Here is a 25,301-nt window from a genome sequence, read left to right on the forward strand (position 1 = left end):
TGTAAATCTATATATTTTTTGATAAATACTTTCGGTTTTGTACACCAGCTTCATGCCTTCTACATTAGGTTATTCTCATCCCAACCGCTGGGGGCATACAATTTCCGGATTGCCAAAAGGTGTAGTTTGTCTCGTGGAAAAAACAACCAATAGACTGAGCACTGTTTCAGGTTCCCTGTCGATTTTCCAGACAACCTTCCTTAGGCTAGTACACGGACTGACACGTACCCAACGGGTTACGTGTGTTGAATATCTCATTGGGGTAGGGACAAGGAGGGGAAATTGTACTATTAGGGTGACATCGCTGTCCAAATAGTATATATATATTTTTTGCATAACCGAGTTGGAAGCATGGAAGCAGGGGCGTGCGACAATGCTAATGCAGGTACGTAACAAGGGACAGCATTGTTGTTGTTTTGTAACCATTGATCAGCTCAGTAAATTGTTACAGGGTCTATAGTAGTCAGCATGCCCGAACCGCTTGCTTTCAAGCTGCGCTAGGGTCGGACAGCATTCTTGTGTATATTAAGACTATTTATTGTCTACCTCACACCATTTGCACACACTGTATATAGACTTTTTCTATTGTGTTATTGATTGTAAACTTGTTTATGCCATGTGTAACTCTGTCGCACTGCTTTGCTTTATCTTGACCAGGTCGCAATTGTAAATAAACTTGTTCTCAACTACCTTACCTGCTTAAATAAAAGGTGAAATAAAATAAATTAAAAAGACAAAGGAGCCTGCTTGGAAAAGAGAAAACGTACCTCAATCCATAGATGAGAAATGCCTTGTACTCCGAATTGTCCCATTATCCCAACTGTTACACCAATAAGATTGAACAACTATTCGTTTAAATAAACTACCGTTTTCCTTCTTATGCTAGCAAGCAGTGGCAACCTCAGCCAGAATGGCAAATTGCGTTGAACATATACAGTGGGGAGAAAAAGTATTTGATAACCTGCAAACTCGGCAGTGTTTCCTACTTACAAAGCATGTAGAGGTCTGTCATTTTTATCATGGTACACTTCAACTGTGAGAGACGGAATCTAAAACAAAAATCCAGAAAATCACATTGTATGATTTTTAAGCAATTCATTTGCATGACATAAGTATGATACATCAGAAAAGCAGAATTTAATATTTGGTACAGAAACCTGTGTTTGCAATTACAGAGATCTTATGTTTCCTGTAGTTCTTGACCATGTTTGCACACACTGCAGCAGGGATTTTGGCCCACTCCTCTATACAGACCTTCTCCAGATCCTTCAGGTTTCGGGGCTGTCGCTGGGCAATACGGACTTTCAGCTCCCTCCAAAGATGTTCTATTGGGTTCAGGTCTGGAGACTGGCTAGGCCACTCCAGGACCTTGAGATGCTTCTTATGGAGCCACTCCTTAGTTGCCCTGGCTGTGCGTTTCGGGTCATTGTCATGCTGGAAGACCCAGCCACGACCCATCTTCAATGCTCTTACTGAGGGAAGGAGGTTGTTGGCCAAGATCTCACGATACACGGCCCCATCCATCCTCCCATCAATACGGTGCAGTCGTCCTGTGCCCTTTGCAGAAAAGCATCCCCAAAGAATGATGTTTCCACCTCCATGCTTCACGGTTGGGATGGTGTTCTTGGGGTTGTACTCATCCTTCTTCCTCCAAACACGGCGAGTGGAGTTTAGACCAAAAAGCTATATTTTCGTCCTCAGACCACATGACCTTCTCCCATTCCTCCTCTGGATCATCCAGATGGTCATTGGCAAACTTCAGACGGGCCTGGACATGCGCTGGCTTGAGCAGGGGGACCTTGCGTGCGCTGCAGGATTTTAATCCATGACGGCGTAGTGTTACACTAATGGTTTTCTTTGAGACTGTAGTCCCAGCTCTCTTCAGGTCATTGATCAGGTCCTGCAGTGTAGTTCTGGGCTGATCCCTCACCTTCCTCATGATCTTTGATGCCCCACGAGGTGAGATCTTGCATGGAGCCCCAGACCGAGGGTGATTGACCGTCATCTTGAACTTCTTCCATTTTCTAATAATTGCACCAACAGTTGTTGCCTTCTCACCAAGCTACTTGCCTATTGTCCTGTAGCCTATCCCAGCCTTGTGCAGGTCTACAATTTTATCCCTGATGTCCTTACACCCTCTCTGGTGTTGGCCTTTGTGGAAAGGTTGGCGTTGGATTGTGTTGACAGGTGTCTTTTATACAGGTAACGAGTTCAAACAGGTGCAGTTAATACAGGTAATGAGTGGAGAACAGAAAGGCTTCTTAAAGAAAAACTAACAGGTCTGGGAGAGCTGGAATTCTTACTGGTTGGTAGGTGATCAAATACTTGTGTCATGCAATAAAATGCTAATTAATTACTTAAAAAAATCATACAATGTGATTTTCTGAATTTTTGTTTTAGATTCCGTCTCTCACAGTTGAAGTGTACCTATGATAAGAATTACAGACCTCTACATGCTTTGTAAGTAGGGAAAACCTGCAAAATCGTCAGTGTATCAAATACTTGTTCTCCCCACTGTATATACATTTCCATCATTTTTGTATTGCAACAATAACAATATTACACATCAATACAGGGATATTCCTGTGAATACAAAAAAGGTGAAGCCCCCCCCCCCCCACACATTTATCAAATAAAATAAAATATCAATAATCCAGGACATCATTTGATTGGCTGACACTGCCATTCAAAATGGCTGATGTGGCTTCTGCTGCCTAGCATGATGACTACAATGCCCAGTCGTTCAATCTCTTCAGTTTAACAGTTAGGATAATGGGACAATTTGCGGTACAACACATTTTAGTCTCTGGATTGAGGTACGTTTTCCGAACCATATCTCACACCAGCTCCACGGTGTCTTAATATACACAGGCATATGCTTTCCGTCCCTAGTGCAGCTGTAAGTAAGCGGGTTGGATCTGCTGACTAGATAATCAATGTATCACCGTGATTGAATTGCAATATACACATCAGCATATAATCAGGAACATCTAGTTCCTAATGACTTATTGTACATTGTGGCATAAATACTGCACACATACCCATGGCATTCTTGTGAACCATAGGGTTAAGGTGTTTCTCTGAAGTGTGAATTGGTATGCATATTTTCCCATTCTCTCTTAGGTGCTCCTTTCATTGAGCAGTCCTCAGGACAGGGAGACTTGTCTGGGAGCAGTGATGAGGGAGAAGGCACCATGGACAAGGAGACAGTACCAGCAGTAGAGAGGGCAGTGGAGACTGAGAGCATGATGAAACGGCTGTTTGGGTTTGAGAAGGAGGACCTGTCCTCCTGGCATCGCTTGGTGTGTCTCCTAAACCGCCCCACTGACCCTGCTTCTCTGGGCATTTTTCGCTTCCTGTTTGGTGAGCTCTGTCATCTCCACTAAGATTAGTTACCCTTGGTCAAAATGGCTGCAGGGTCTGGCATTTTCATTTGTGCCTGAGAATTGAATTAATCACATTGAGATGTTGAGTTTCATATGCAAGTCAAATCATCTGCTGGCGGTCAGGTCAATGTAGTCTTGTGCAATCTCTCTCGTTGTTCTCATCTTCTGTGTGTCTTCCCCTGTCTCTGTCCCCCAGGCATGATAATGGCTATAGACATTACACAGGAGCGAGGCCTTAGCCACCTGGACTACAAGTACCTGGATGGGGCTCCCGTGTGCCGCTTCCCTCTCTTCAGCTTCCTGCAGCCGCTGCCTCTTGATTATATGTACCTGGTCTATGTGGTGATGCTCTTTGGTAGGTCAAGTTCTGAGTCAGTGATTGGAACAGCTGCTGTATGTTGTCTCCTTTGTGCAGGTTTATGTGATAGTGTTAATATGCTTTCATCTTTTCAATGTGTGCTGAAAAGTGCCTTAGACCGAGTGGCACAGTGGTCTAAGGCACTGCACCTCAGTGTTAGAGGTGTCACTACAGACCCTGGTACGATTCCAGGCTGTATCACAACCAGCCGTGATTGGGAGTCCCATAGGGCGGCGCACAACTGGCCCAGTGTCGTTAGGGTTTGGCCGGGGTAGGCCGTCATTGTAAATAAGAATTTGATTCTTAACTGACTTGCCTAGTTAAATACATTTTTTTAAATGGTCTCTTTTTATAGGTGCTGTGGGAATCATGTTGGGCTGTTTCTACCGCCTTTCCTGTCTCATGTTCATATCCACGTACTGGTACATCTTCTTTTTGGACAAAACAGCATGGAACAACCACTCTTACCTCTACGGACTCATTGGCTTCCAGCTCACATTCATGGACGCCAACAGATACTGGTGAGTTGCAGAACTTTTATGAAACCATTACTATACATTTCTTAAACGTATAATATATTTGGTTGATTTAATATGTGTGTGTGTTTGCCTGAGTGTATGCATGCATTTAAGTACATGCAGTATATTATTATTTTCAGGTCAATAGATGGATTACGTAATCCCCAAAAAAAGAATTCCCAAGTGCCACTTTGGAACTACACTCTTCTGAGGTTTCAGGTCTGTGCCAAATTCTTTCTATTGAGTTCATAGAAACTTTACTATATCAAGGGTATCTGCCTTAACATGTGCCTGATAAACTTTAAAGATATATTATAGTAGTGTCCTCAATCTTTTTCCTTGGTAGATTTTTATAGTATACTTCATTGCTGGAATCAAGAAACTGGATGCAGACTGGGTAGAGGGATATTCCATGTCATACTTGGCACACCATTGGCTTTTTGACCCTTTCAGGTTAGTTAACATTTTTTAATGACATTTTAGTAATTTAGCAGACGATTTTATCTAGAGCAACTTACAGTAGTGAGTGCATATTTTTCGTACTGGTGTCTCGTGGGAATTTAACCCACCACTCTGGTGTTGCAAGTGCCATGCTTAGGTCCAGGTGTTTTTTCTCTTTCTACCCTGCATTACCATCATTTGACCTCAAGAGGCCAATAAGGCAACTTGTCACACAACCTGTAAATTGTCAAGTGTGCATTCATAGACCAGCTAACAATTAATTTGAGAAAATGTAGACTTACAATTGTTTTGCCTGTATTATTCACTATAGAAAAAACAAATGCTGAGGATATGGCTTTTCCAAGCGCCAACACTCAAAAAAGTAGACAATCCCAAAATGTGTGCATTCAGTAACACACATACAGAACGGAGGCGCAGAATGGTTAAAAAACCCAAAGCGTCTCCACAATAACGGACGAATCCACTGACAAGACTGATGTGTTCATATTTCCAAGGAGAACTGGGTGAAGACGTTCGTTATTCTAGCTAATATAGTATATTTACTTGAACTATTCAAGTGTCAATATTATTCTGAGTCACTGCGCATTCACACGCGCTTTGTAGAGTATGAGAAGCGTATCTCCATACACTGCATTCAAGAGTTGGAGAAGTTGGGTTATTTCTATAACTAATAAAAATAGGCTAGACATTTATGTTCTTTAAATAGTCAACATTTTCCCCTATCAAACCCATATGTTAAGAACTGAAAACGAATACATTGTGAATTATTTTTGTTGATTGATGTTGGCTTGTTATTACGTAAGGATGAGACTGTCGCTATATCCTCCACAACCGTCAATGGTAGAAGCATTCTTAATCAAATGCTAAATTGCAGGTTTTGTAGAATATAATGTCTGCAAAGAGTGCCCCAGTGGGGTATTGGCATACTTTAAAACTTTTTTAAAGCGATATTCTGATATGGAATTTATATTTTCTGGTTGGATTCATAGCCCCCTTTTTAGCTGTACTAATTGCCCCACTTTTATAACCTCCGATCAGGGATTGAGTCTGTTACGCACGCCTCTTGGTGGAGGGAACGCAACACCCCGCTACAACTCAACTCCCTGTGGAGTGAAAGAGGTATGGGATTGTAGGTGCGGGTAAGGATGACAGAGAATATTACCGTTTACAGGGAATTTATTTCCATTAACACGGTAATGTGGAGAAAAGAGTCTGGATGGAACCCAAAGAAAGTTAGAGCCCCCTCTCCTCCTACCCACTACTTACCTATTCTTAACGCGCGCTAACCAAAATACAAGGGGGTGGTCCGCCCAGGTCTTACCTAGTGTGCACAGACTGAGTACATACTACGGGTATATGTATGCCCGCAGGCCTCTTGCCTAAGCACTCCCAAGGTGCCTTCCCCCCTGGGAACAAATGAAACAGAATAATACAAACTTAAAGTGAACAATTTCAATAATGAAAAACACTGAGTCCTATTGGCGCACACACCTCAGAAGTAGCGGCTACAAAATACTTCCAACAAAACTGTCTCTTAACAACAACCAACACAGAACATCCAAGAAGCTCTCTTTCTCCTAAATGGAACACAGGCTTTTTAAGCTGCAGAAGGAGTTGGTAATTGCAGACAGCTGTATCTCCTGACGGAGAGGGTGGGGTCAGAGCTCCAATCTGCAATGGTGCCGACCAATCAGCTGCTTGGGGGAATCCAGGAAGCCATTCCCTGAAATATACATATACACAAACCCACAACACAGAAACTGGGAAACGTAACAGAAAGGATCCGCTTGAGCAAAGTGAGGTGTAGAATCACTGATCTACAAATAGTAGTCCCTGCCAAATAGTAGGCTTTGTGCAATTAAGATTCGTATGCCACTCTTCCCCTGGTTTAGGACGCACAACCAGACATTGAATGATTGATTGGAGATAGCTTGTGTCAATTAAAGAGAATTTCCAAGGATTTTCTGCCTGCAGCAAACCTAGTGGATAATACTGGGGTAATAGTGTCAAAGAAAACCCTCACAAAATATAACTAAAACGCCTGGCCCTAGCCATGCTCTACTAGCTGACCCACACTGGACCACACATATGGTATTTGTCAGACTTCAATACAGATGTATTGAGGGCCATGCGCCCTCATATTTTGGAAAAGCTTATATAAAACTGCCCCATGTGGGATTGTATGGATTTCTTACCCTTTGCGTCTGTCCCACAGGATGATTCTGCCTAATGAAATGGTGAGTCTGCTGGTGGTCCATGGAGGTGGTCTTTGTCTGGACCTGTCTGCCGGCTATCTGCTGTTTTTCGATGTCACACGCCCTTTTGGCATTTTCTTTGTCAGCTACTTCCACTGCATGAACTCTCAACTCTTCAGCATCGGTGAGTCTTTTCAGTCATCATAATGAGAATATCAAATGTTACTCAATTACAGAAGTTACAAAATTCAACACTTTGTATATAGAGTCCATTGTACTCTGGGATGATGTCCCATTTTGAATAGTTGCTTGTAATTGTGGTGCAGGTAGCCTAGTGGTTGGAACATTGGGCCAGTAACCGAATGGTTACTGGATTGAATCCCCGAGCTGACAAGGTAAAAATCTGTCATTCTGCCCCTGAGCAAAGCCGTAAACCCACTGTTTCCCGGGCGCCGAAGACGTGGATGTCGATTATGGCAGCCCCTGCACCTCTCTGATTCAGAGGGGTTGGGTTAAATGTAGAAGACGCATTCAGTTGTACAACTGACTAGTGTGAGTGCAAGATTTTATTGCATCAAATGTTTGTTTTATCCAACAGAATAAGAGTATTTTGTTAACTATTGGGTGTGTGTTCTACTAAGTATGGGCCTCTAGGAGATAACACTGACAGGAGATTTACGATGTGTTTTAAAAACCAAAGAGCATTCCAGAGCATGAGTTAATGTTTCTGTTCCATACCAGGGAGAGATGGTTCCAGTTTGGAGTCAGAGGGCCAGACACTGGTCTATACAATGAAAACCGTTAACACAGCAGTACCTATAATACATAGCAGACAGTATCTTTCATACAAATCTTACCCTTGTGACCCATTCTATATATCTGTTGTTTGTCATGTAGGTTGAAAGGGGTGTATCTTGGCTATAAAATACCTTTTGTACTTTTGTCTCGGGGCTCTCACCGTGAATCGTTGACCAGCCATCATTATCGTAGAGCACTCAATCGATTCACTTTGTTTTATTTATTTGTTTTTTTATTTGACCTTTATTTAACCAGGTAGGCTAGTTGAGAACAAGCTCTCATTTACAACAGCGACCTGGCCAAGATAAAGCAAAGCAGTGCGACACAAACAAAAACACAGAGTTACACATGGAATAAACAAACATACAGTCAATAACACAATAGGGGGAAAAAGTCTATATACAGTGTGTGCAAATGAGGTAAGATAAGGGAGGTAAGGCAATAAATAGGCCATAGTGGCAAAATAATTACAATTTAGCAATTAAACACTGGAGTGATAGATGTGCAGAAGATGAATGTGCAAGTGGAGTTACTGGGGTGCAAAGGAGCAGTATATGGGGCGTTGGTGACAAAACAGATGGCACTGTGATACACTGCATCCAATTTGCTGAGTAGTGTTGGAGCTATTTTGTAAATGACAGTTTACAGTCTAACCAGACACCTAGAATTTGTGGACAACTACAAATACCTAAGTCAGAACCGTCCAGAGTAGTGATGCTGCATGGGAGGGCATGTGCGGGAAGCGATCGGTTGAAGAGCATGCATTTAGTTTTACTTGGATTTAAGAGCAGTTGGAGGCCACGCAAGGAGAGTTGTATGGCATTAAAGCTCGTCTGGAGGTTAGTTAACAGTGTCCAAAGAAGGGCCAGAAGTATACAGAATGGTGTCGTCTGCGTAGAGGTGGATCAGAGAATTACCAGCAGCAAGAGAAACATCATTGATGTATACAGAGAAGAGTCGGCCTGAGAATTTAACCCTGTGGCACCCCCATAGAGACTGCCAGAGGTCCGGACAACAGGCCCTCCGATTTGACACACCAAACTCTGTCTGAGAAGTAGTTGGTGAACCAGGCGAGGAAGTCATTTGAGAAACCAAGGCTGTTGAGTCTGCCGATAAGAATGTGGTGATTGACAGAGTCGAAAGCCTTGGCCAGGTCGATGAATACAGCTGCAGTGTTGTCTCTTATCGATGGCGGTTATGATATCGTTTAGGACCTTGAGCGTGGCAGAGGTGCACCCATGACCAGCTCGGAAGCCAGATTGCGTAGCGAGAAGGTATGGTGGGATTCGAAATGGTCGGTGATCTGTTTGTTAACTTGGCTTTCGAAGACCTTAGTAAGGCAGGGTAGGATAGATAAAGGTCTGTAGCAGTTTGGGTCTAGAGTGTCACCCCCTTTGAAGAGTTGGATGACTGCGGAAGCTTTCCAATCTTCGGGGATCTCAGATGATATGAAAGAGAGGTTGAACAGGCTAGTAATAGGGGTTGCAACAATTTCGACTGATAATTTTAGAGAAAGATCAACTTTATATAAAGGTCCAGATTGTCTAGCCATGCTGATTTGTAGGGGTCAAGATTTTGCAGCTCTTTCAGAACATCAGCTATCTGGATTTGAGTGAAGGAGAAATGGGGAGGCTTGGGCGTGTTGCTGTGGGGGGTGCAGGGCTGTTGACCAGGGTATGGGTGGCCAGGTGGAAAGCATGGCCAGCCGTAGAAAGATTATTTTTGAAATTCTCAAATATTGTGGATTTATTGGTGGTGACAGTGTTTCCTAGCCTCAGTGCAATGGGCAGCTGGGAGGAGGTGCTCTTATTCTCCATGGACTTTACAGTGTCCCAGAACTTTTTGGAGTTTGATGCAGGATGCACATTTCTGTTTGAAAGCCTTTGCTTTCCTAACTGTGTGTATTGATTCCTGACTTCCCTGAAAAGTTGCATATCGCGGGGGCTGTTCGATGCTAATGCTGTACGCCACAGGATGTTTTTGTGCTGGTCAAGGGCAGTCGGGTCTGAAGTGAACCAAGGGGTATATCTGTTCCTGGTTTTACATTTTTTTTTAATGGGGCACGCTTATTTAAGATTGAGGAAATCACTTTCAAAGAATAACCAGGCATCTTCTACCGACGGAATGAGGTCAATATCCTTCCAGGATACCCGGGCCAGGTCGATTAGAAACTCCTGCTCGCTGAAGTGTTTTAGAGAGCGTTTGACAGTGATGAGAATTCAGACAAGGCTAGGACATCCGGGTTGGCAGAGTGTGCTAAAGCAGTGAATAAATGTGTGTGTTGTATTGACCTGCTTCCTTATTAATAAGTGATTAAAGATTTAGTTTAAGTAGAACTCTGACTTGTGTGATAAGTTTGTCTCCCCTCATTTGATAGTAAAGAAATCAACCACCACACTAGGTATCCCCCTTTCATTTCCCATTATCAATAAAGGATTCCATTGATAAGGAAATAAGATTCATTTTCGCTTGTACTGAGGGCAACATAATGCATGCAGACTCCTGTGGCCCAGAGAGCATTTTCAAAGCAATCTTTTCTATAATGATCCACTATTTAAATTAATCTATAACCCCCTATTGATCACAAATGCTACTATTTTCCTATATTTTATCTCCAGGTATGTTTGCCTACACTATGCTGGCCACGAGTCCTCTCTTCTGCTACCCCGACTGGCCCAGGCACTTTTTTGCCCGCTTCCCGGAGATCCTCAGGCCCGTGCTGCCGCTCACGTCTCCTCCCCCACAGCCCAGCACCTCTTGTGTTTACCCAGTGACCCAGCACACATCTACGGGACTACAGGACTTGTCCCCTGCCCCCAAGGCCTCCAAAACACGGTTTAAACACAAGCTGGCAACCCTGTTCACCATTCTGTACCTGGCTGAACAGTTCTTCCTGCCTTACTCTCACTTCATCACACAGGTACTCCTGTAGAAATGGAAGATGAGTTTACACTTCTTCTAATCCTTTCCATGTCTTGAATCAAGAAATCAGCGGCATTTGATTTGAATACCTTGATTTAAATGTCAGTTGTGAGTCACTGGGTGTACGGCTGTCAGCTAAAGTTATTTCCCAACACTACGGATTACCAGAATAATTGCTCAATCAGTGTCAACACTGCTATCAGTCTGCAGTAAACAGTAGTGTAAACTAGCTTGAGTCAGCAGAACGGTGGGGGTTGCAGAGGGGTGTGGAAAGCGGCTTTGCATTAGTAAATACTGGTCCATACATCTTGCTGTCCTGATCTGGAATGCAGTTTTGTGATTGATTGGCAAAAAAAGTTATATAATACTGTAACATTTGATATTCCTTATACTTATTTTTATTTTTTACAAATATGTCTATCTTTTTTCTTTTTGACCTAGGGCTATAACAACTGGACCAATGGCCTGTATGGGTACTCCTGGGATATGATGGTTCACTCCCGATCCCACCAGCATGTCAAGATCACCTACAAAGATGGAAAAACAGGAGATGTCGGATACCTCAACCCTGGGGTGAGCCATTGAACAATATATCAAATATAGAATCCGACTCATAGGAAGGGTTAGAAAGCATGTGGAAAAAGGGAGGACCTTTGGGAGACATGGGGAATGTGACATTAGGGATAGTCGATTATATTAACCATTCAACATTCCAACTAAGCAATAAAAGCGTGTTTGGTCCCACTTTAAATTAACTACAGCATACAGAACTTCATCATAAGCCTACATACAGTAGGACATTAGCGATATGAACACGCCGGGAATAGTTGTTCAGAAAACCTAACATATTGGGAATGGGGGTGGCTCGTAATGTTCATTAATTGACTTAAAATGTATCAAACCTTTAATAGAAAAAATTGATTGTATATTTACATCTTATAATTGAATAAACGTATCTGTGACAATATCTGGGAGAAGGAGGATCTGAGTACTTCATACTGCAAAACTTTTAAAGGTGGTATGACTGGTTCCATAAAGGTGAAGCAAAGTGAAATTGTTCTGTGGCGCACCTGTAGGTGTTCACTCAGAGTCGGCGGTGGAAGGACCATGGGGACATGCTGAAGCAGTACGCCACCTGCCTGAGCCGCCACCTGCCTCACTACAACATCTCTGATCCAGAGATTTACTTTGACATCTGGGTGTCCATCAATGAACGCTTCCAACAACGGTACTACATAGCCTTTTTGTGATCTTTTACATCCTCCACATAGATAGAAATGTTATTCGCTGTACAGTTTGGTCTTGAATTCTCTTTCCATCCATTAGTATCTTTGACCCCCGTGTGAACATTGTGAAGGCAGACTGGTCACCATTCCGTCCAAATCCCTGGCTCATGCCTCTGCTGGTGGACCTCTCTCCCTGGAGGACCAAGTTCCAGGAGATCGAGGGCTCGTTGGACAACCAGACAGAGATAGTCTTCATCGCAGACTTCCCAGGTTTGGGGTCTCTCCCTGATTGTCTTCAATTGAGAATATTTCATATGGTGATCACTGATTCATCATTCAACGTCCATTTCAATCTAGCTCGTGTATGTGTTGGTTATTTTTTCCTTTAGGTCTCCTTCTAGAGAACTATGTCAGTGAGGACCTGGGCAACACCAGTGTTCAGGTGCTGCAGGGCCAGCTGAATGTTGAGATAGTGGATGAGAAGAAGAACTACACGCTTCAACCTGGAGAGCAGAAGCAGGTATGATCCCTCTTCAACCTACCTGCTTCAGCCAGCCTGTAATGACACCCTTCACCTGGATGACAGCTGTACTGTAGTCATTATCATGGGCTGAAACTTACTGTTAAACATAATGTTCACATTCCAGTTGCCATGGTGTGGCTAGGAGTACTCATTTGTGTGTGTGTGTGTGTGTGTGTGTGTGTGTGTGTGTGTGTGTGTGTGCAGCTTCCTGCTGGGGCCTACCATAAGGTGTACACAGTGTCTGAGGGGCCGTCCTGCTACATGTACATCTACGTCAACACCACAGAGGCAGCGCTACAGAGGAACTTCACTAAGCTGTTTGAACTGCAGGAGAGGGTCCGCAACGGAACAGGTCAGGTCCTAAATATACACATGGCAGGAATTAACACATACAACAGGAACCAACACACTTAATGGCAGTGATGAGCCAACACTGCGTTTCGCCCCACAGAAACGGAACCCCTCCCTCCAGAGCTCCAGTCGCTCATCACTGGAGAAAATGAGGGGTCAGAAGCCAATGTGATGGATCCCGTTGTTCAGCTATTCCTACGGCGACAGCGGAGGATGAAAGAAGTAAAGAAGCGCAGAGAAGCCAATGTGTGCGAAAGGCTGAACCGGTTTACTGTGAAAAAGTACTACATGTTGCGTCGAGCGTGAGTGTTGTGTTTTCAGTGCAACTACCAAAACTCATGACAACCATGTGATTCCTCCAGTTTCCACGTGTATCCTGCAGTGGCTTGGTTTAACGTAGACATTCGCTTTGTAGGAGTAAATGTCATAGACTAAATATAAGGCACACGTGTTTGAGTATATCATGCTCTGTGTTGTAGGTTCCTGATGACAGCCATTGCAATGCGTAACCTGGCGGTGGGCCTCCCTCCTCTGGAGCAGCTGACCAGGGAAGTGGCCTTCGCAAACATGAAGGAACCAGAGACTGAGGCCAGCCAGGACCTCAAGGATGAAGTGGGCCACGATGAGCTCTAGGAGTGTGTAAAATAATTTTTACGTGAATGCTTGAATAACAGAAGGCGCTAGATTGTTACTACACTGGGTACACCAACCCAGTAATCAAACAAAGGATTTTAATTTGAATGGTTTTGAACATTTTGGAAATATGAAAGAGAAATTACTTTAATTGTTTGGGGAGAGGTGGGGTAAAGGCTGCATTGTATTTGAAAATATGTTTGAAATTATGCAGGGGCATGTTTCTGATTGATTTGTCTTATGACTGATCTTGCAGTTTAACTGAAAATACATTCCTAGGTTGTTCAAGATCACATTGTTCTTTTTGGTCTTATTTTGATATTGCCATAAGTATTATAATTGAAAATCCATCATGCACCTTCACAAAATGTATGTTTTTTTCTATCCCTAACTTTTTAATGAGGTCACTTTTTTTAGACTGACTCCAGTTGGGAAAAGTGATCAACTTTATATGCTACAGGTAACTGCCAAAATAAAGGAAAACCCCCCTAAGGTCGATGTCCGTGCCCCTGCTGAAATCTAATTAGCATAATAAAAAATCTCCATAAAAATGTGTCAGTTTAAGCTAGAGATTTTGTTGTGTCTCAAGCCACCGCATCCAGGTGACAGCGTTAGAGCAGTGTTTTTCAGACCATGAGACATCCTGAAACATTCTCACACGAGTCTTGGGACTTCTGTCTGTGGCGTCTGACTAGTTTGGGCTACACACACTAATATGACCCCTCTGTGTTAAGTTGAGACTCTCACGTACATGTCGCTCAGAAGACTCATCTGAAGGTCCCCCGGTACCAGTAGAAAGAATATGGATGTGCAGTATATATGAAGACTGTTCAGTGACAAATAAGGGGTTAAGTACATCCCATAAAATGTTTCCTGATTTTTAGATCTCTCAGATATAGGATAGACCCTTCAGAACAAACTTCCTTTTAGAGTTTTATTTGGGAAAGTTGTTCCATGTAGTGAATCTGTTATTCATTGTGTTTGTATGGGCTAATGGCAGTAAGGCCAAATCAAATCACAAAAGTATCCTTTGACCCCTATAGGTTAATGGGGTGTTGGGCCACCACAAACTAGAACCGATTCAATGCACCGTGGCATAGATTCTACATGCGTCTGGAACTCATGTTGGAGGGCGGTGACTCCATTCTTCGAGAAGTTGTTGATGGTGGTGGAAAACAATGTCTCTGGCACTGCTCCAGAATCTTCAAGTGTTCAACTGGGTTGAGATTTGGTGACAGAGATGGCCATGGAATATGGTTTACATAAATGTCATGCTCCTCAAACCAGTTGGTGATCACTCATATCCTGTGGATGGGGGCATAGCCACGGTAACCAAAATAGCCTGCCCAGCATTTTGATACATGAGATAATTTTTGCTTAATTAACTCAGGAACCACACCTGTGTGAAAGCCCCTGCTTTCAATATACTTTGTATCCCTCATTTACTTGAGTTTTCATTATTTTGGCTCTTACCTGTAGCTTTACTTTCAGGCCAAATGATGTACATTGTTAAACATTGTCACCATTTGCATTCCAAAATGCAGTTGGTACTTTTCAAATAAAGAGCCTGAACATGAAATAAATTGCATTCTCAGTGTTTGAACTTAAAAGGTCATGACCATGCATGTTTCAGATTTTGTAAACCTTAAAACATGGGGGAAATTATTTGAGAAAAAAAGAAACCATGAAGGAAATGTCATGCTTTATTGCCATCAGTCTTAATCATGATACTTTACAGATCACTGCTCTGCCTAAAGTGCTACAGTATCATTACTGGTCGGGTGTCATGGCACACTGTACAGGACATACATATACAAAGTAGATACCAAAACAAAAATGGCTGGATTTGTCAACACAGGCATGATTTTATCTCAGTTGAAGTGGACAGTTCTATACATGACTGCTCAACTAACCCAAGTTTACTTCTCATTTAACAAATGAAAAATCCTCTACTTTAAAGCGAGAATCCTTAGTTATTACCAGGTGAAATCACACATCAAAATGAAAATATACTCAAACATGCTATTTTTTACCTAGAAAATGTGTGCTTTAGTATTGTTTTCTTTGGCAATTGTGGTATAAGTGGAGTAAACGCCTCCGTTCTGTACATTACCCTGGAAGAATGAACCTCGAAGGGACTGCATCATCCATTATTTCCAAGGTAATGTACTGAAAGTTGGCGTTTATCCCTTACATACCAACTCATTCTTGAAAAATACAACTTAAAAATGCCTGACAGCCGTACCCATCAGAACCCAAAATATAAACTTGTTTTAATCCAATGTTTGTAAATGTAAACAAACTATCCTCAAAATATAGTTAAAACGAATGCTGATATCAAAGATGGTCAGTCCTTGCATCCATAGCTCTGTCTATGAATTTGAGAGTGGCAACATTTCTCCTGCCCCATCCCTCAGCTTTTTACTGAAACAGATCCAGTATTACCACTGTTTTAATAAAGGATTCTAGCTTTAAGTGTGTTAATGTTCACCCGGTCTCAATTCAGAGACCACATCGGATAGAAATATCAAGGATGGCAGAGAACTCTAGTCAATAGAAAGTCCAGACCATCCTCATGTCTTTCAGAGTGTCTATATTATTAGCCATCCATAATTGTCTAATGAATGACAAGCGCAAAGTAATGTCAGACCAACTAAGCTGGACTTACTACGAAAAAGCATCAGCTGGGTATGAGGCTTATCAATTACACACACAGCATTACCATATGTGGAACACTACAGCATCACGAGGAGTTCAGATCTGTACGGCGTCAGTCACTTTAAATTGGATCAAAACTGACTGGCGTGTAAATGGCCCTGTACAGTTTACAGCAGCAGTCCCACATTCAAAAAGAGCAACAATGAACCACATTGATCTTCTTTCAAATAAAAAAGGGACACACACTCAAAGTTGAGATAAGGCAGACCAACATAAGACATCTTATTACACTGACAGTACAAGTTCAGTTTCCCTTTTTATATATTTCAGCTTTTTAATCACATGTTTGAAATGTTTGATCGGTTGCCCTTCATTAATTCATAGCTAATATATTAGAGTTAAGTGTTTGACCTAGTAATGTTATTTCACCGTGTAAAACGTCAAGGTCTCACCTTAATTTGAGTGAAAGACCATTAGTAGATGGATACAGCCTGTGGGTCCATGAGGCTGAATATATGCATTATCTTAAATGTTGTCATAACATCACGACAGTGTTCATCTTTCAATAACAATCATTCAGAAAATGCAGTTCTTTGAGTCGTTTCATCTCAAATATTATCAAGATATCCATTAACACAGAAACAAACCACAAAATATTATATCATAAACACACAACTATTAGAATGTTTACAAAATTGACTCATACAAGCTGTTCATTTCTTAATCTTCATGGAGTTACTAGTAAGTCCTCCAAGCTGGTATACAGTAACTCTACCTTGGTTGAAGGTCTGGGAAGAATATTCCATGTATCACTCCTTCTATGACAACATTTGAAAATGTATCTATGGGGAGAAAAAAAGCAAAGTAAAACTGATTTGTTCTATACAATATTACATTCCCGCTTCAAATGATTATTGTATTTACAAGATACATTTGTATTCGAATGAGCTTCTATTTACATATTGTATTAATTTTTTTAAATATTCTTATTTGTTGCATTATTGAGGGGAAGCATTGTGTATCCGGTGCATATGACAAATAAACTTGACTTGATTAAAATATGACAAAATAGATCTTTAATATTGCAACCATATTGAATGTATATTCATGGGCAGCCTGAAGATGTGTAAAGATATGTTACCGTGGGAGGACGGGAGCATGTAGGGGTCTCTATGGTAGAGCATTGCTGGTTGGTGGGTCAGTTTACTAGAGAGAGACCAGAGAGGAGAAGGAGAAGTTTCACAAGTCTAATAAAGCCAATGTTCTGACAAAATTATTCAGAATAGTTAGCAATCTGAACTTGCATTTTGACATTATACTTTGAAGTTAGCCTACAACACATTCACTACTACAAATCTAATCAACATAAAATCACTTAACAAACCTTGCCTCTTCAGATTCAGTTTCAAATGACCTTTAAAGAAAGAAAAATAATGCAAGATAGAAAATCAGTTTGGGGATATTATATAGAGGAACTATTTTCCTCCCCAGATGAGATGTTATAAAAGTAGCCTCACTTTTATAGGGCACATTGTATAAAAACTCACCCACAACTTTCCGTTTTTGTCAGTGAGGGAAAGTGGCGGATGTTGAGGAAATCCAGGAATATCTTTGGGAGAACTTCATTCTCCATAATTATAGTCTGTGGAATAACGGACACAAGAAAAACAAAAGCAAAATGGTAGTCAGGGAAAAAAGGTCAGTGGTCCTATTAATACAAAAGACTGAGAGTGTGTGGATTCAGAATATCTAGTCAGTGTAGCCCTGTGGTTGTATTCTCATTACCTGTAGATATAGTTCCAGACCATGTCTTCTCTGCTCCAGAACTTTGGGAATCCAGTTCCGTACATGCTTAGAGGGTATCTCAGGAGGCGTCATACTCTTCTTCAGCTGAAAGAAGAAAATATCAAATTGAGCATGGTCACAGGGCAATCTGTGGATGAGGGTAGAGGAGTCTTTCAAAGCCTAGCTCAAGCCCATTCCACTAATTATCACCCCACAAACCTAGACCAGCCTTACAATATCATTGACAATGATGGCTCAGGATGTTGCAGAGTACAATATATGTTTAGAAAGTAAAGTGGGCTCTGTTCTTGCACCAAGAATAGTTAGTCAGTCTTTTGCATGGCCGTGACAGAAAATAATCGATGGTACACAAAAACTCACTATTTTATGGAGATGATGAAATTCACTGTAGCGCTTCTTCACTGTATGCTGTCTGCCATTCATTAGCACGTCGATTTTAAAGACCTGGAGATGAAAAAGAACCACAGTCATGGTTAGGAAATGTTAAATAAATGTGAACGTACAGGCTGAAAGACATGACCCTGATTTGAACAAATTCACATTTGACAGTCATAGCCATTTAAAACAATAAGCTAGTTGGACAAAACGGCTCTTTCGTGACTTTGTTATCAAAATGAAACGGTCGGGAGTTTCACACCCTGTCAGGACTACCAGTCAAAATCGGTTTTTAAGGTCGCTGGTCAAAATTCCTAGAATGGATCGCTCTCAACCGGGGTCTTCTTTACTCCCACTCTAGTCACGTCAAGTTTGCCTTGATAGTAGCTAACATTGTCCAAATTGAAGTAGCTAAGATACTCTTGGTTTGTTTTCAACCATGTGTTGCAAACCTGCAATGCTATGATTGTGGTTCTGCGGTTTTTGCACAGGCTTAACGTTACTGGTGCAGAGGACATTCAAGATCTCTTACCGTGTACCCTTTCTCAATCGGATTGTCCTCTGAACGGAACGATGGAATGAAAATCCTGACGTTATGCATTTTGGAAAAACAACTCCAACACTAAATGCATGAAGCCCCGAGATATATATGAACTTGCAAACACATATGGAAATTTTGGGAGCCAGCTAGCTAGCTAGTTAAATTTCGTTGAAATGGATTCTTCTTCTTGTTTTGACTGTAGCGTATGGAAGTACAATAAACTCACACTGCTGCTCTCTACTTGGGTGGAGAGGTATTACGACCGCGAGCCTCATTAATCAATTTACCAACATAATTTGTATCTCAAATTAATCAACTGTGTGAAAACCAGCTACAATATATTTCGATGGTTTAAATAAGAAAACAAAATCACAATGAATGTCACAATGATTTATTCAAGTAGATTTCCTGGAATACATCAAAACGGTGCAGTTATATGAGCTTTTTCATTGCATAAATATCAAACAAAACAGGACAAAAGAGATAGCTCGCAGACTAACCATAAGTAAAAGCATTTCACAAAACAAATGAATCCTAATTCTGTTTGAATATTTGGTTCAGAGCACAGGCACAGTATGTACAGTATCCAGTACTATATGGGAAATACTTTTACTCAGGGATGGGCAACTTGTGAGCAAAACATTTTAGTGGCCCACCTCTTGACAGAGGATACATTTTAGAGTTAAATTCCTGCAATTCTACACATTTTGCCATGGGGCGTAGAGAAAATGTTGCAGTTTTAAAGAAAGTTTTCTGCAATTCTACACATTTTGCAATGGGACTGAGAGAATGTTTTTTCCATTTGATAACTCATTTCATGCAAAATTTCATTTTTGGAAGTTGATTCCTGGGCCTACAAAAAAACTGATCTGTGTATTGCTAATATATACCAATTTTCAAACCCTTTAATGTAATTTAAAACATCTAAAGTGACCTTGAACTTGAGTTGTAAACATACAAGCTATAGCAAGCAAATGTGAATAATTATAGAAAGAGTGGATTAAAGTGATGATATGTTGGACGTAAAACACATACAACGATGAGGGAAATATGCCATGGTTAAAAAAAAATGGTATCTCACCATGCGCTACATTTTGTGCTTTTTAAGCAAGCTGAAGATGGATTCCATACAATGTGGTGCTGAATATTGTAATTGATATGTAAAAAACAAGCCATTTCGAATTTTGGTGGGGTTTTAACATCTGAAATTCAATGTATTTGGTTTAGACCTTTTAAAACCAACTATAGGCTATGTAATATAGAGGCTATACTTTTAATTCTAAACCTATCAAGTAATTAGATCCATATTTTATTACCTCCTCATTGAACATACAGAATGGCTTTACAAAAACATGCTTAATTTAGGAATAAAATGTACCTCAGAGTTTTTTTTTTACATTAACCGGAAAAATTGGTCAACTGTCAATTTGGTAAGAGTATGGCCATTTTTACATAATTGCAGTTATCCGTGTGTGCTTTAACCACAAATTTTCTGTCATTTTCTGCTATGGAGTTTTCACAGAATTGCTTCTCAGTGGTTTGGAGAGTGACATCCCCCTCTTAATAGCTGAGAAGAAAATAATAAAGAATTTCATCACATACAGCACATACATCAAAACACACAGCATAATATTTCCTGTAATGTGAGTTCTGATTATTAGATGGTCACAATAAGTTTATAAAGGATTACTGTCTGGCACACTACAGTGAATAAGATGCTGAGTAATCATGTGTTGAAAGTTGGGCTGGTTTCCTAGACCTACTCCTACTCCCGACTCCTACTATAAAAAAACATGCACAATGGTATGCAAAATGAGATGAGGGATTTCAAGACTCACTGTGAGACGTGACATCCTGACACATAGGCGTAGTTGCCAGTATAGCGGACCTCACAGCGCACAATGTTGTTGCTGTAGTCAGACTCTGGAACCTGATAGCTGGGGTTCACACTGATCTAAAACTCAAAAATAGCAAAATAAAGGGTAGAAGTACAAATGTTTCATAGCGTTTCATAAACACAACAGAAATTCTTCTTAAGAGATGGTATGGGAATGTGTGACACAGTGTTCAGCTACAAAGTGCCAATAATGTCATCTGTTTTTGTGACAAACCTTCAGGACATAGTTCCCAGGTTTCACATCTGTAATATCAATCCACTGGCAGTCGATGTCTGCGTTATAGGTATCATAACATCCTGGACTAAGGCCCTATAACCAAAGGAGCAACATGAAACCTCTGATTAGACAACAGTAAGAAGCACCTACATTCCATTACAGAGTATCAGGGTAGGGGTCAATTCCATTTCAATTCCAGTAATTTTCAAGAAGAACATTGAAATTCCAATTCCATTTATGTTAAATTATTTTAAATGAGGAACATGTGGAATTGGAATTTGGTTTACTTTCTGAATTGACTGGAACTTAAATGGAATTGACCCCAACCCTGCAGAGTATTTAACTGCATGTTTTGCTGGACATCATACCCTGGTACTAAACAACTAGTTATACAATCTAGACATACAAGAAGAGTACAATTGGCAATGTCCAGTTATTAGTTGAGAGATGAGATAAAGCAGGAAAATCATCCATGGTTGGACATTTATGATTAATTTTTTTATTCGGATCCCCATTAGCCGAGGGCAATGGTGACAGCTAGTCTTCCTGGGGTCGGATTGTCAACATGACATAAAGCCACAAGGGTTGTGTTGGTAACCTGGGTGTGTGAGGTGCAAGCAAAGCGTCTGTAGTAGCCGTAGTCACAGGAGCTGTCCTCCAGGCAGAAGCTGGCCTTGTGTCCCTCAGCCACACTCCTCCCACCGGAATCCAGCAGGTCATAGTGGCTGAACTCGTCCATGCTGTGGTAATGTCTGGAGAGAATCAGGACAATGGAGGTTGATCAGTGTAAAATAACTGATTCAATAACTTGGTCATCACTTTGGCTGGCATTCAATCAAACATGCACTGTAGAAAAATTAAAACATGTTGTTCCAATGCTGAGGAATGCATTTTTTTAAGGTTTCAGGTCAAGATCCAGTCAATGAGACTGAGACTTACAAATCAGTTGTCCAAAAACCAACTACAGGATGTAAGTCAATATGTTAACTGGAACTCTGCCAAATGTACCCCATACTTGATGTTAGTACATTATGTGACTTACTTCAGAGCATAGCTATGGGCTGAGGTAATGTGAAATGCAGGCGTCTATGGAATCAAGAGAACTTGCATATTTTGAATGTATACAGGTTATAGACATCTCTCTCTGAAGGTTCTGGCTACACATCCAGAATCACATTTCTCAGGTGCAGTACAAGTTGTGTTTTGGAGTCAAATATTTTGAAGTGGAAATTGGAGTCAAATACATTACCATAAAATGTTGCAATGCTATATTTGACAGACCAATGAGTCTGATGAGACCAGTATGTTAATGATCAATAGAAGGACATTAATCTACTCTGTAAGACAGAGAAGGAAAAAGAAAGAACAGCACAAACGATACAGTGTTTGTGTAACTGGCAGATAGAGACAGAGAAACATACAGATCTGGACATAGGTGGAAAGTCATATAGACAGACTGGGAGAGACTCACTGGTGACAACTGTGCCATTCCCAGGAGTAGCGCGGTCTGCTTGGCAGGAAGTCAGCCGTCCCCTGGTTCTTCACACGTTGTGGGAACCTCAGAAGCATGCGGGTGTCATAGTCTCTTGCTCTGTGGGCTGAACTGCCACACCAACACAAAATCACAAACTGAATACACTTTGGACACAGAATTGAATAGAGTGCATTTATAATCCAAATACCTTCTTTTAAATAAAGTGTTTGGTCTTACATTTATGGGAAAGGTTTGGTACAGCGAGTAGTGATTCCTTTCGAGAAGGATATGGTTGTTTGCGTTAGTTTTGATAATGAGTTTACCCGTTTGACTAGTGATGATTTCTCCATGTAAACTGAGGAGCGTTTAAATGGTTTGTTGAATTCTACCAGTCGACACTTACAACTGGCAGCAGGATTCTATTTAGGGCAACCTTAAACCACAAACGCTCAAGAGTTACAACTCACACAATCTGACTCACACAAATGAAGTTGTTGGACAATAACTTTCTCTTTAAATCTGTAGTGTTTGTTCCAATATTACCTTGACAAGCAGTTCTCTTCATTTGCACATCGGAGGTTGTACATAGGAACTCTCTGGACATATGCAGAGGCTTGAATGTAGTATGCATCTGGCACAAGATCAGGCAGACCTAGAGGATATTTATTTGTCTTAATCACAAGTTAATGTTATATGAAGAAAAACAATAACACAGAATGTATCTTTTTAAAGCTACATGTACTGGGAAAATAATTCTGCAGCAAATGCATCTCAAATTCCAACCAATTCAACCATTCTTACCGTTCTGATGGTACCCTGTGCCATATCCAGGTCTCTCTCTGCGCCTGGGACTCTCGTACACGTCATAGTAATTGTAGTAAGGATTATCTGAATCTGAGGTCTTGTATGGGTTGTAAGGATCATCTCCTGCCATCATGTCTTCTCTTCTCGGCGATGGGGACGGGTTGTCCTGTGTCCCATTCGTCGTGCCATTTGCCTTCGTTTCTGCAAGGCCACTTGGATGGGCATCCTGTTGCTGGTGCCCCTGTCCCCTAGGGGGCCTTGAAACTCGAGGTGGTATCCAGCGCGGGCGCGCTCCTGCGCCGGACACTGTGTGAATAGATGAGGGAAGCGGTCTCGATGAATCAGAGGGTTTGTTGGCTTCCCCATCGCTAATGATGGTGACAGGTCTCTCTTGGACTTGCTCTTTATCGGCGCCTCTTTGCTTTGGTGGTCGATATTCCGAGCCGTGACTCAGAAGGCTAAAAACTTTACCATTGTGCGCCCATTGTATTGTCTGTCGTAATGTACCTGCGGCTTGGTTATTTCCTGGCCTTGTCTCTGGTGGATTCCGCTGAGATTGGACAGTTTGCAGTATGCAAACGAATAAACATACGTGCGCACACGCATAAAGCGTGACAAATGAACGCACTCCCATAATACAACTAATTCAACTAAATAGGTTATGACTGATAATTACTAATATTTTACTTTATGTGGTATATCATTTTCCCGTTGAAAATAAGGTACATTCAATGACTTTTCAAAGTAAGTCTAATTTACACTACATTAAATGCTGAAAAACCTGCACCAGTATTGCTATGTTCTCCACGCAACCTCACGTCGTTCTGTCCAGAGTCTAGCAGATGCGCTAAGAGTGGGGAGGAGGAGGAGTTGAACACATGAAGTTTCTAATTCCGTTGTTAGACAAGCCCAGAATGGCATGGTGCTCATGTAACAACTGGATGGATAGGCTACTTGACGCCGACCCTCTTAATGGGTCTACTCCAGAATTTGATAATATAAAACCATGTGTTATGTTTTTCTTGCACGTTATTATAACTGTCAGGCATGTGCGGTGTAATTAACATGAGTTTCAGATGTGTAGCCTACAAACTAAACATGTTAACTAACTAACCAGTTAAATTACAAATATTTCTATATGAAACATTTTCAACAGGTCCCTCAGTTAGTAAAATAAGCCCTATGTCACCTTGGTCATCAAGGTAGAATCACTGATGTGTGGACTTTGCTAATGACTGCTTAGGGCTTGCAAAAGCACATCACAGTATAAGCACATAATCACAGTCACAATGCCTTTCTGTAATTACCCCACCCAGGAAATAAATCTGGGAGAGAGCACACACACGCACGCACAATTTTATAAAGTCAGACTACTTAAAACAATTCTGATTTTGCAACAGCAGGCCTATTTCTTATAGTATGTGATAAGAAAATAACAAGCTCATTGGCCAGATTAGCAGGAACGCAAATGTTAGGATAAATAGCACTTACTTTGTTGGATGACCTCTGACAAAAGTGCAACCTCATCGTGCCAAAATGGTCTTTGCACATCAACTTTCTCACAGGAGCTCTAAAATGTAAACATGTCATTGCGATGTTCACTCACATAAACAAAAACTGAACAAGAAATTCCAGATTGTTTCCCTTTGGTCCTTTTTTGGCAATGTGTTGCTCTTATTTTTAAGCGTAGCTATATGAATTTATGCAGCAGTTATTCTATGCAATAAACTCATTGCGGTCTCTCTGTTCTTTCATTTGGGACTGTTTCAATGTTGCCTCAGATTGCAGTATGACCACGTTGATCCCTAAAGTCCTGGACATATCGGGAACTTTTAATCTTCCCTTAGAGTATGCCAAAGAAAACACTTCCCTGTTGTTAACACTAGGGACATAATATATAGTTGGGTTACCTTAAATCAATGGTTTTCAATTTTCTCTGTCATGTCGTCTCGGAAATGTATTTTTTAAATGACTGACCACAGTCACCACGACTGTACTGCAGTACCAGATTTTAAAAAATCACCAGAACGCAATACATTCTAATCTCTCAATCCACAGTCAACACTGCTGGACACTATCAAAATGCATACTATGTCAAATATATATATATATATAAAAAAAATATACACTAAGATCTTATTTTACATATCGTGAAAC

The 25,301-nt window shown here is 41.1% G+C and overlaps 3 protein-coding genes across 3 annotated transcripts; 1 reads left to right on the forward strand and 2 right to left on the reverse strand.

The window, feature by feature from the left end:
• The first annotated feature begins 121 nt into the window (after positions 1-121).
• ggcx (gamma-glutamyl carboxylase) lies at positions 122-14,955 on the forward strand. The gene is made up of 15 exons (XM_029620611.2): positions 122-385; positions 3,124-3,363; positions 3,583-3,741; positions 4,100-4,265; positions 4,403-4,481; positions 4,609-4,715; positions 6,940-7,103; positions 10,336-10,637; positions 11,081-11,212; positions 11,716-11,867; positions 11,966-12,135; positions 12,255-12,385; positions 12,593-12,740; positions 12,840-13,041; positions 13,219-14,955. Exons 1-15 carry the CDS (start codon positions 352-354, stop codon positions 13,370-13,372), a joined length of 2,340 nt encoding a protein of 779 aa, XP_029476471.2. The 5' UTR covers positions 122-351; the 3' UTR covers positions 13,373-14,955.
• Positions 14,956-15,057: 102 nt separating this feature from the next.
• LOC115101262 (sorting nexin-24-like) lies at positions 15,058-19,044 on the reverse strand. Its single transcript, XM_029620616.1, has 7 exons — positions 18,744-19,044; positions 18,197-18,280; positions 17,816-17,920; positions 17,578-17,672; positions 17,415-17,444; positions 17,172-17,236; positions 15,058-16,872 (listed from the first exon to the last, which is right to left on the reverse strand). Exons 1-7 carry the CDS (start codon positions 18,810-18,812, stop codon positions 16,802-16,804), a joined length of 519 nt encoding a protein of 172 aa, XP_029476476.1. The 5' UTR covers positions 18,813-19,044; the 3' UTR covers positions 15,058-16,801.
• Positions 19,045-19,127: 83 nt separating this feature from the next.
• loxa (lysyl oxidase a) lies at positions 19,128-24,038 on the reverse strand. Its single transcript, XM_029620615.2, has 7 exons — positions 23,142-24,038; positions 22,884-22,992; positions 22,338-22,469; positions 21,465-21,618; positions 20,864-20,959; positions 20,591-20,706; positions 19,128-20,319 (listed from the first exon to the last, which is right to left on the reverse strand). Exons 1-7 carry the CDS (start codon positions 23,776-23,778, stop codon positions 20,313-20,315), a joined length of 1,251 nt encoding a protein of 416 aa, XP_029476475.1. The 5' UTR covers positions 23,779-24,038; the 3' UTR covers positions 19,128-20,312.
• Positions 24,039-25,301: the final 1,263 nt, after the last annotated feature.

This window comes from Oncorhynchus nerka, linkage group LG19, assembly GCF_034236695.1.
Source record: "Oncorhynchus nerka isolate Pitt River linkage group LG19, Oner_Uvic_2.0, whole genome shotgun sequence".
NCBI classification, from domain to species: Eukaryota; Metazoa; Chordata; class Actinopteri; order Salmoniformes; family Salmonidae; genus Oncorhynchus; species Oncorhynchus nerka.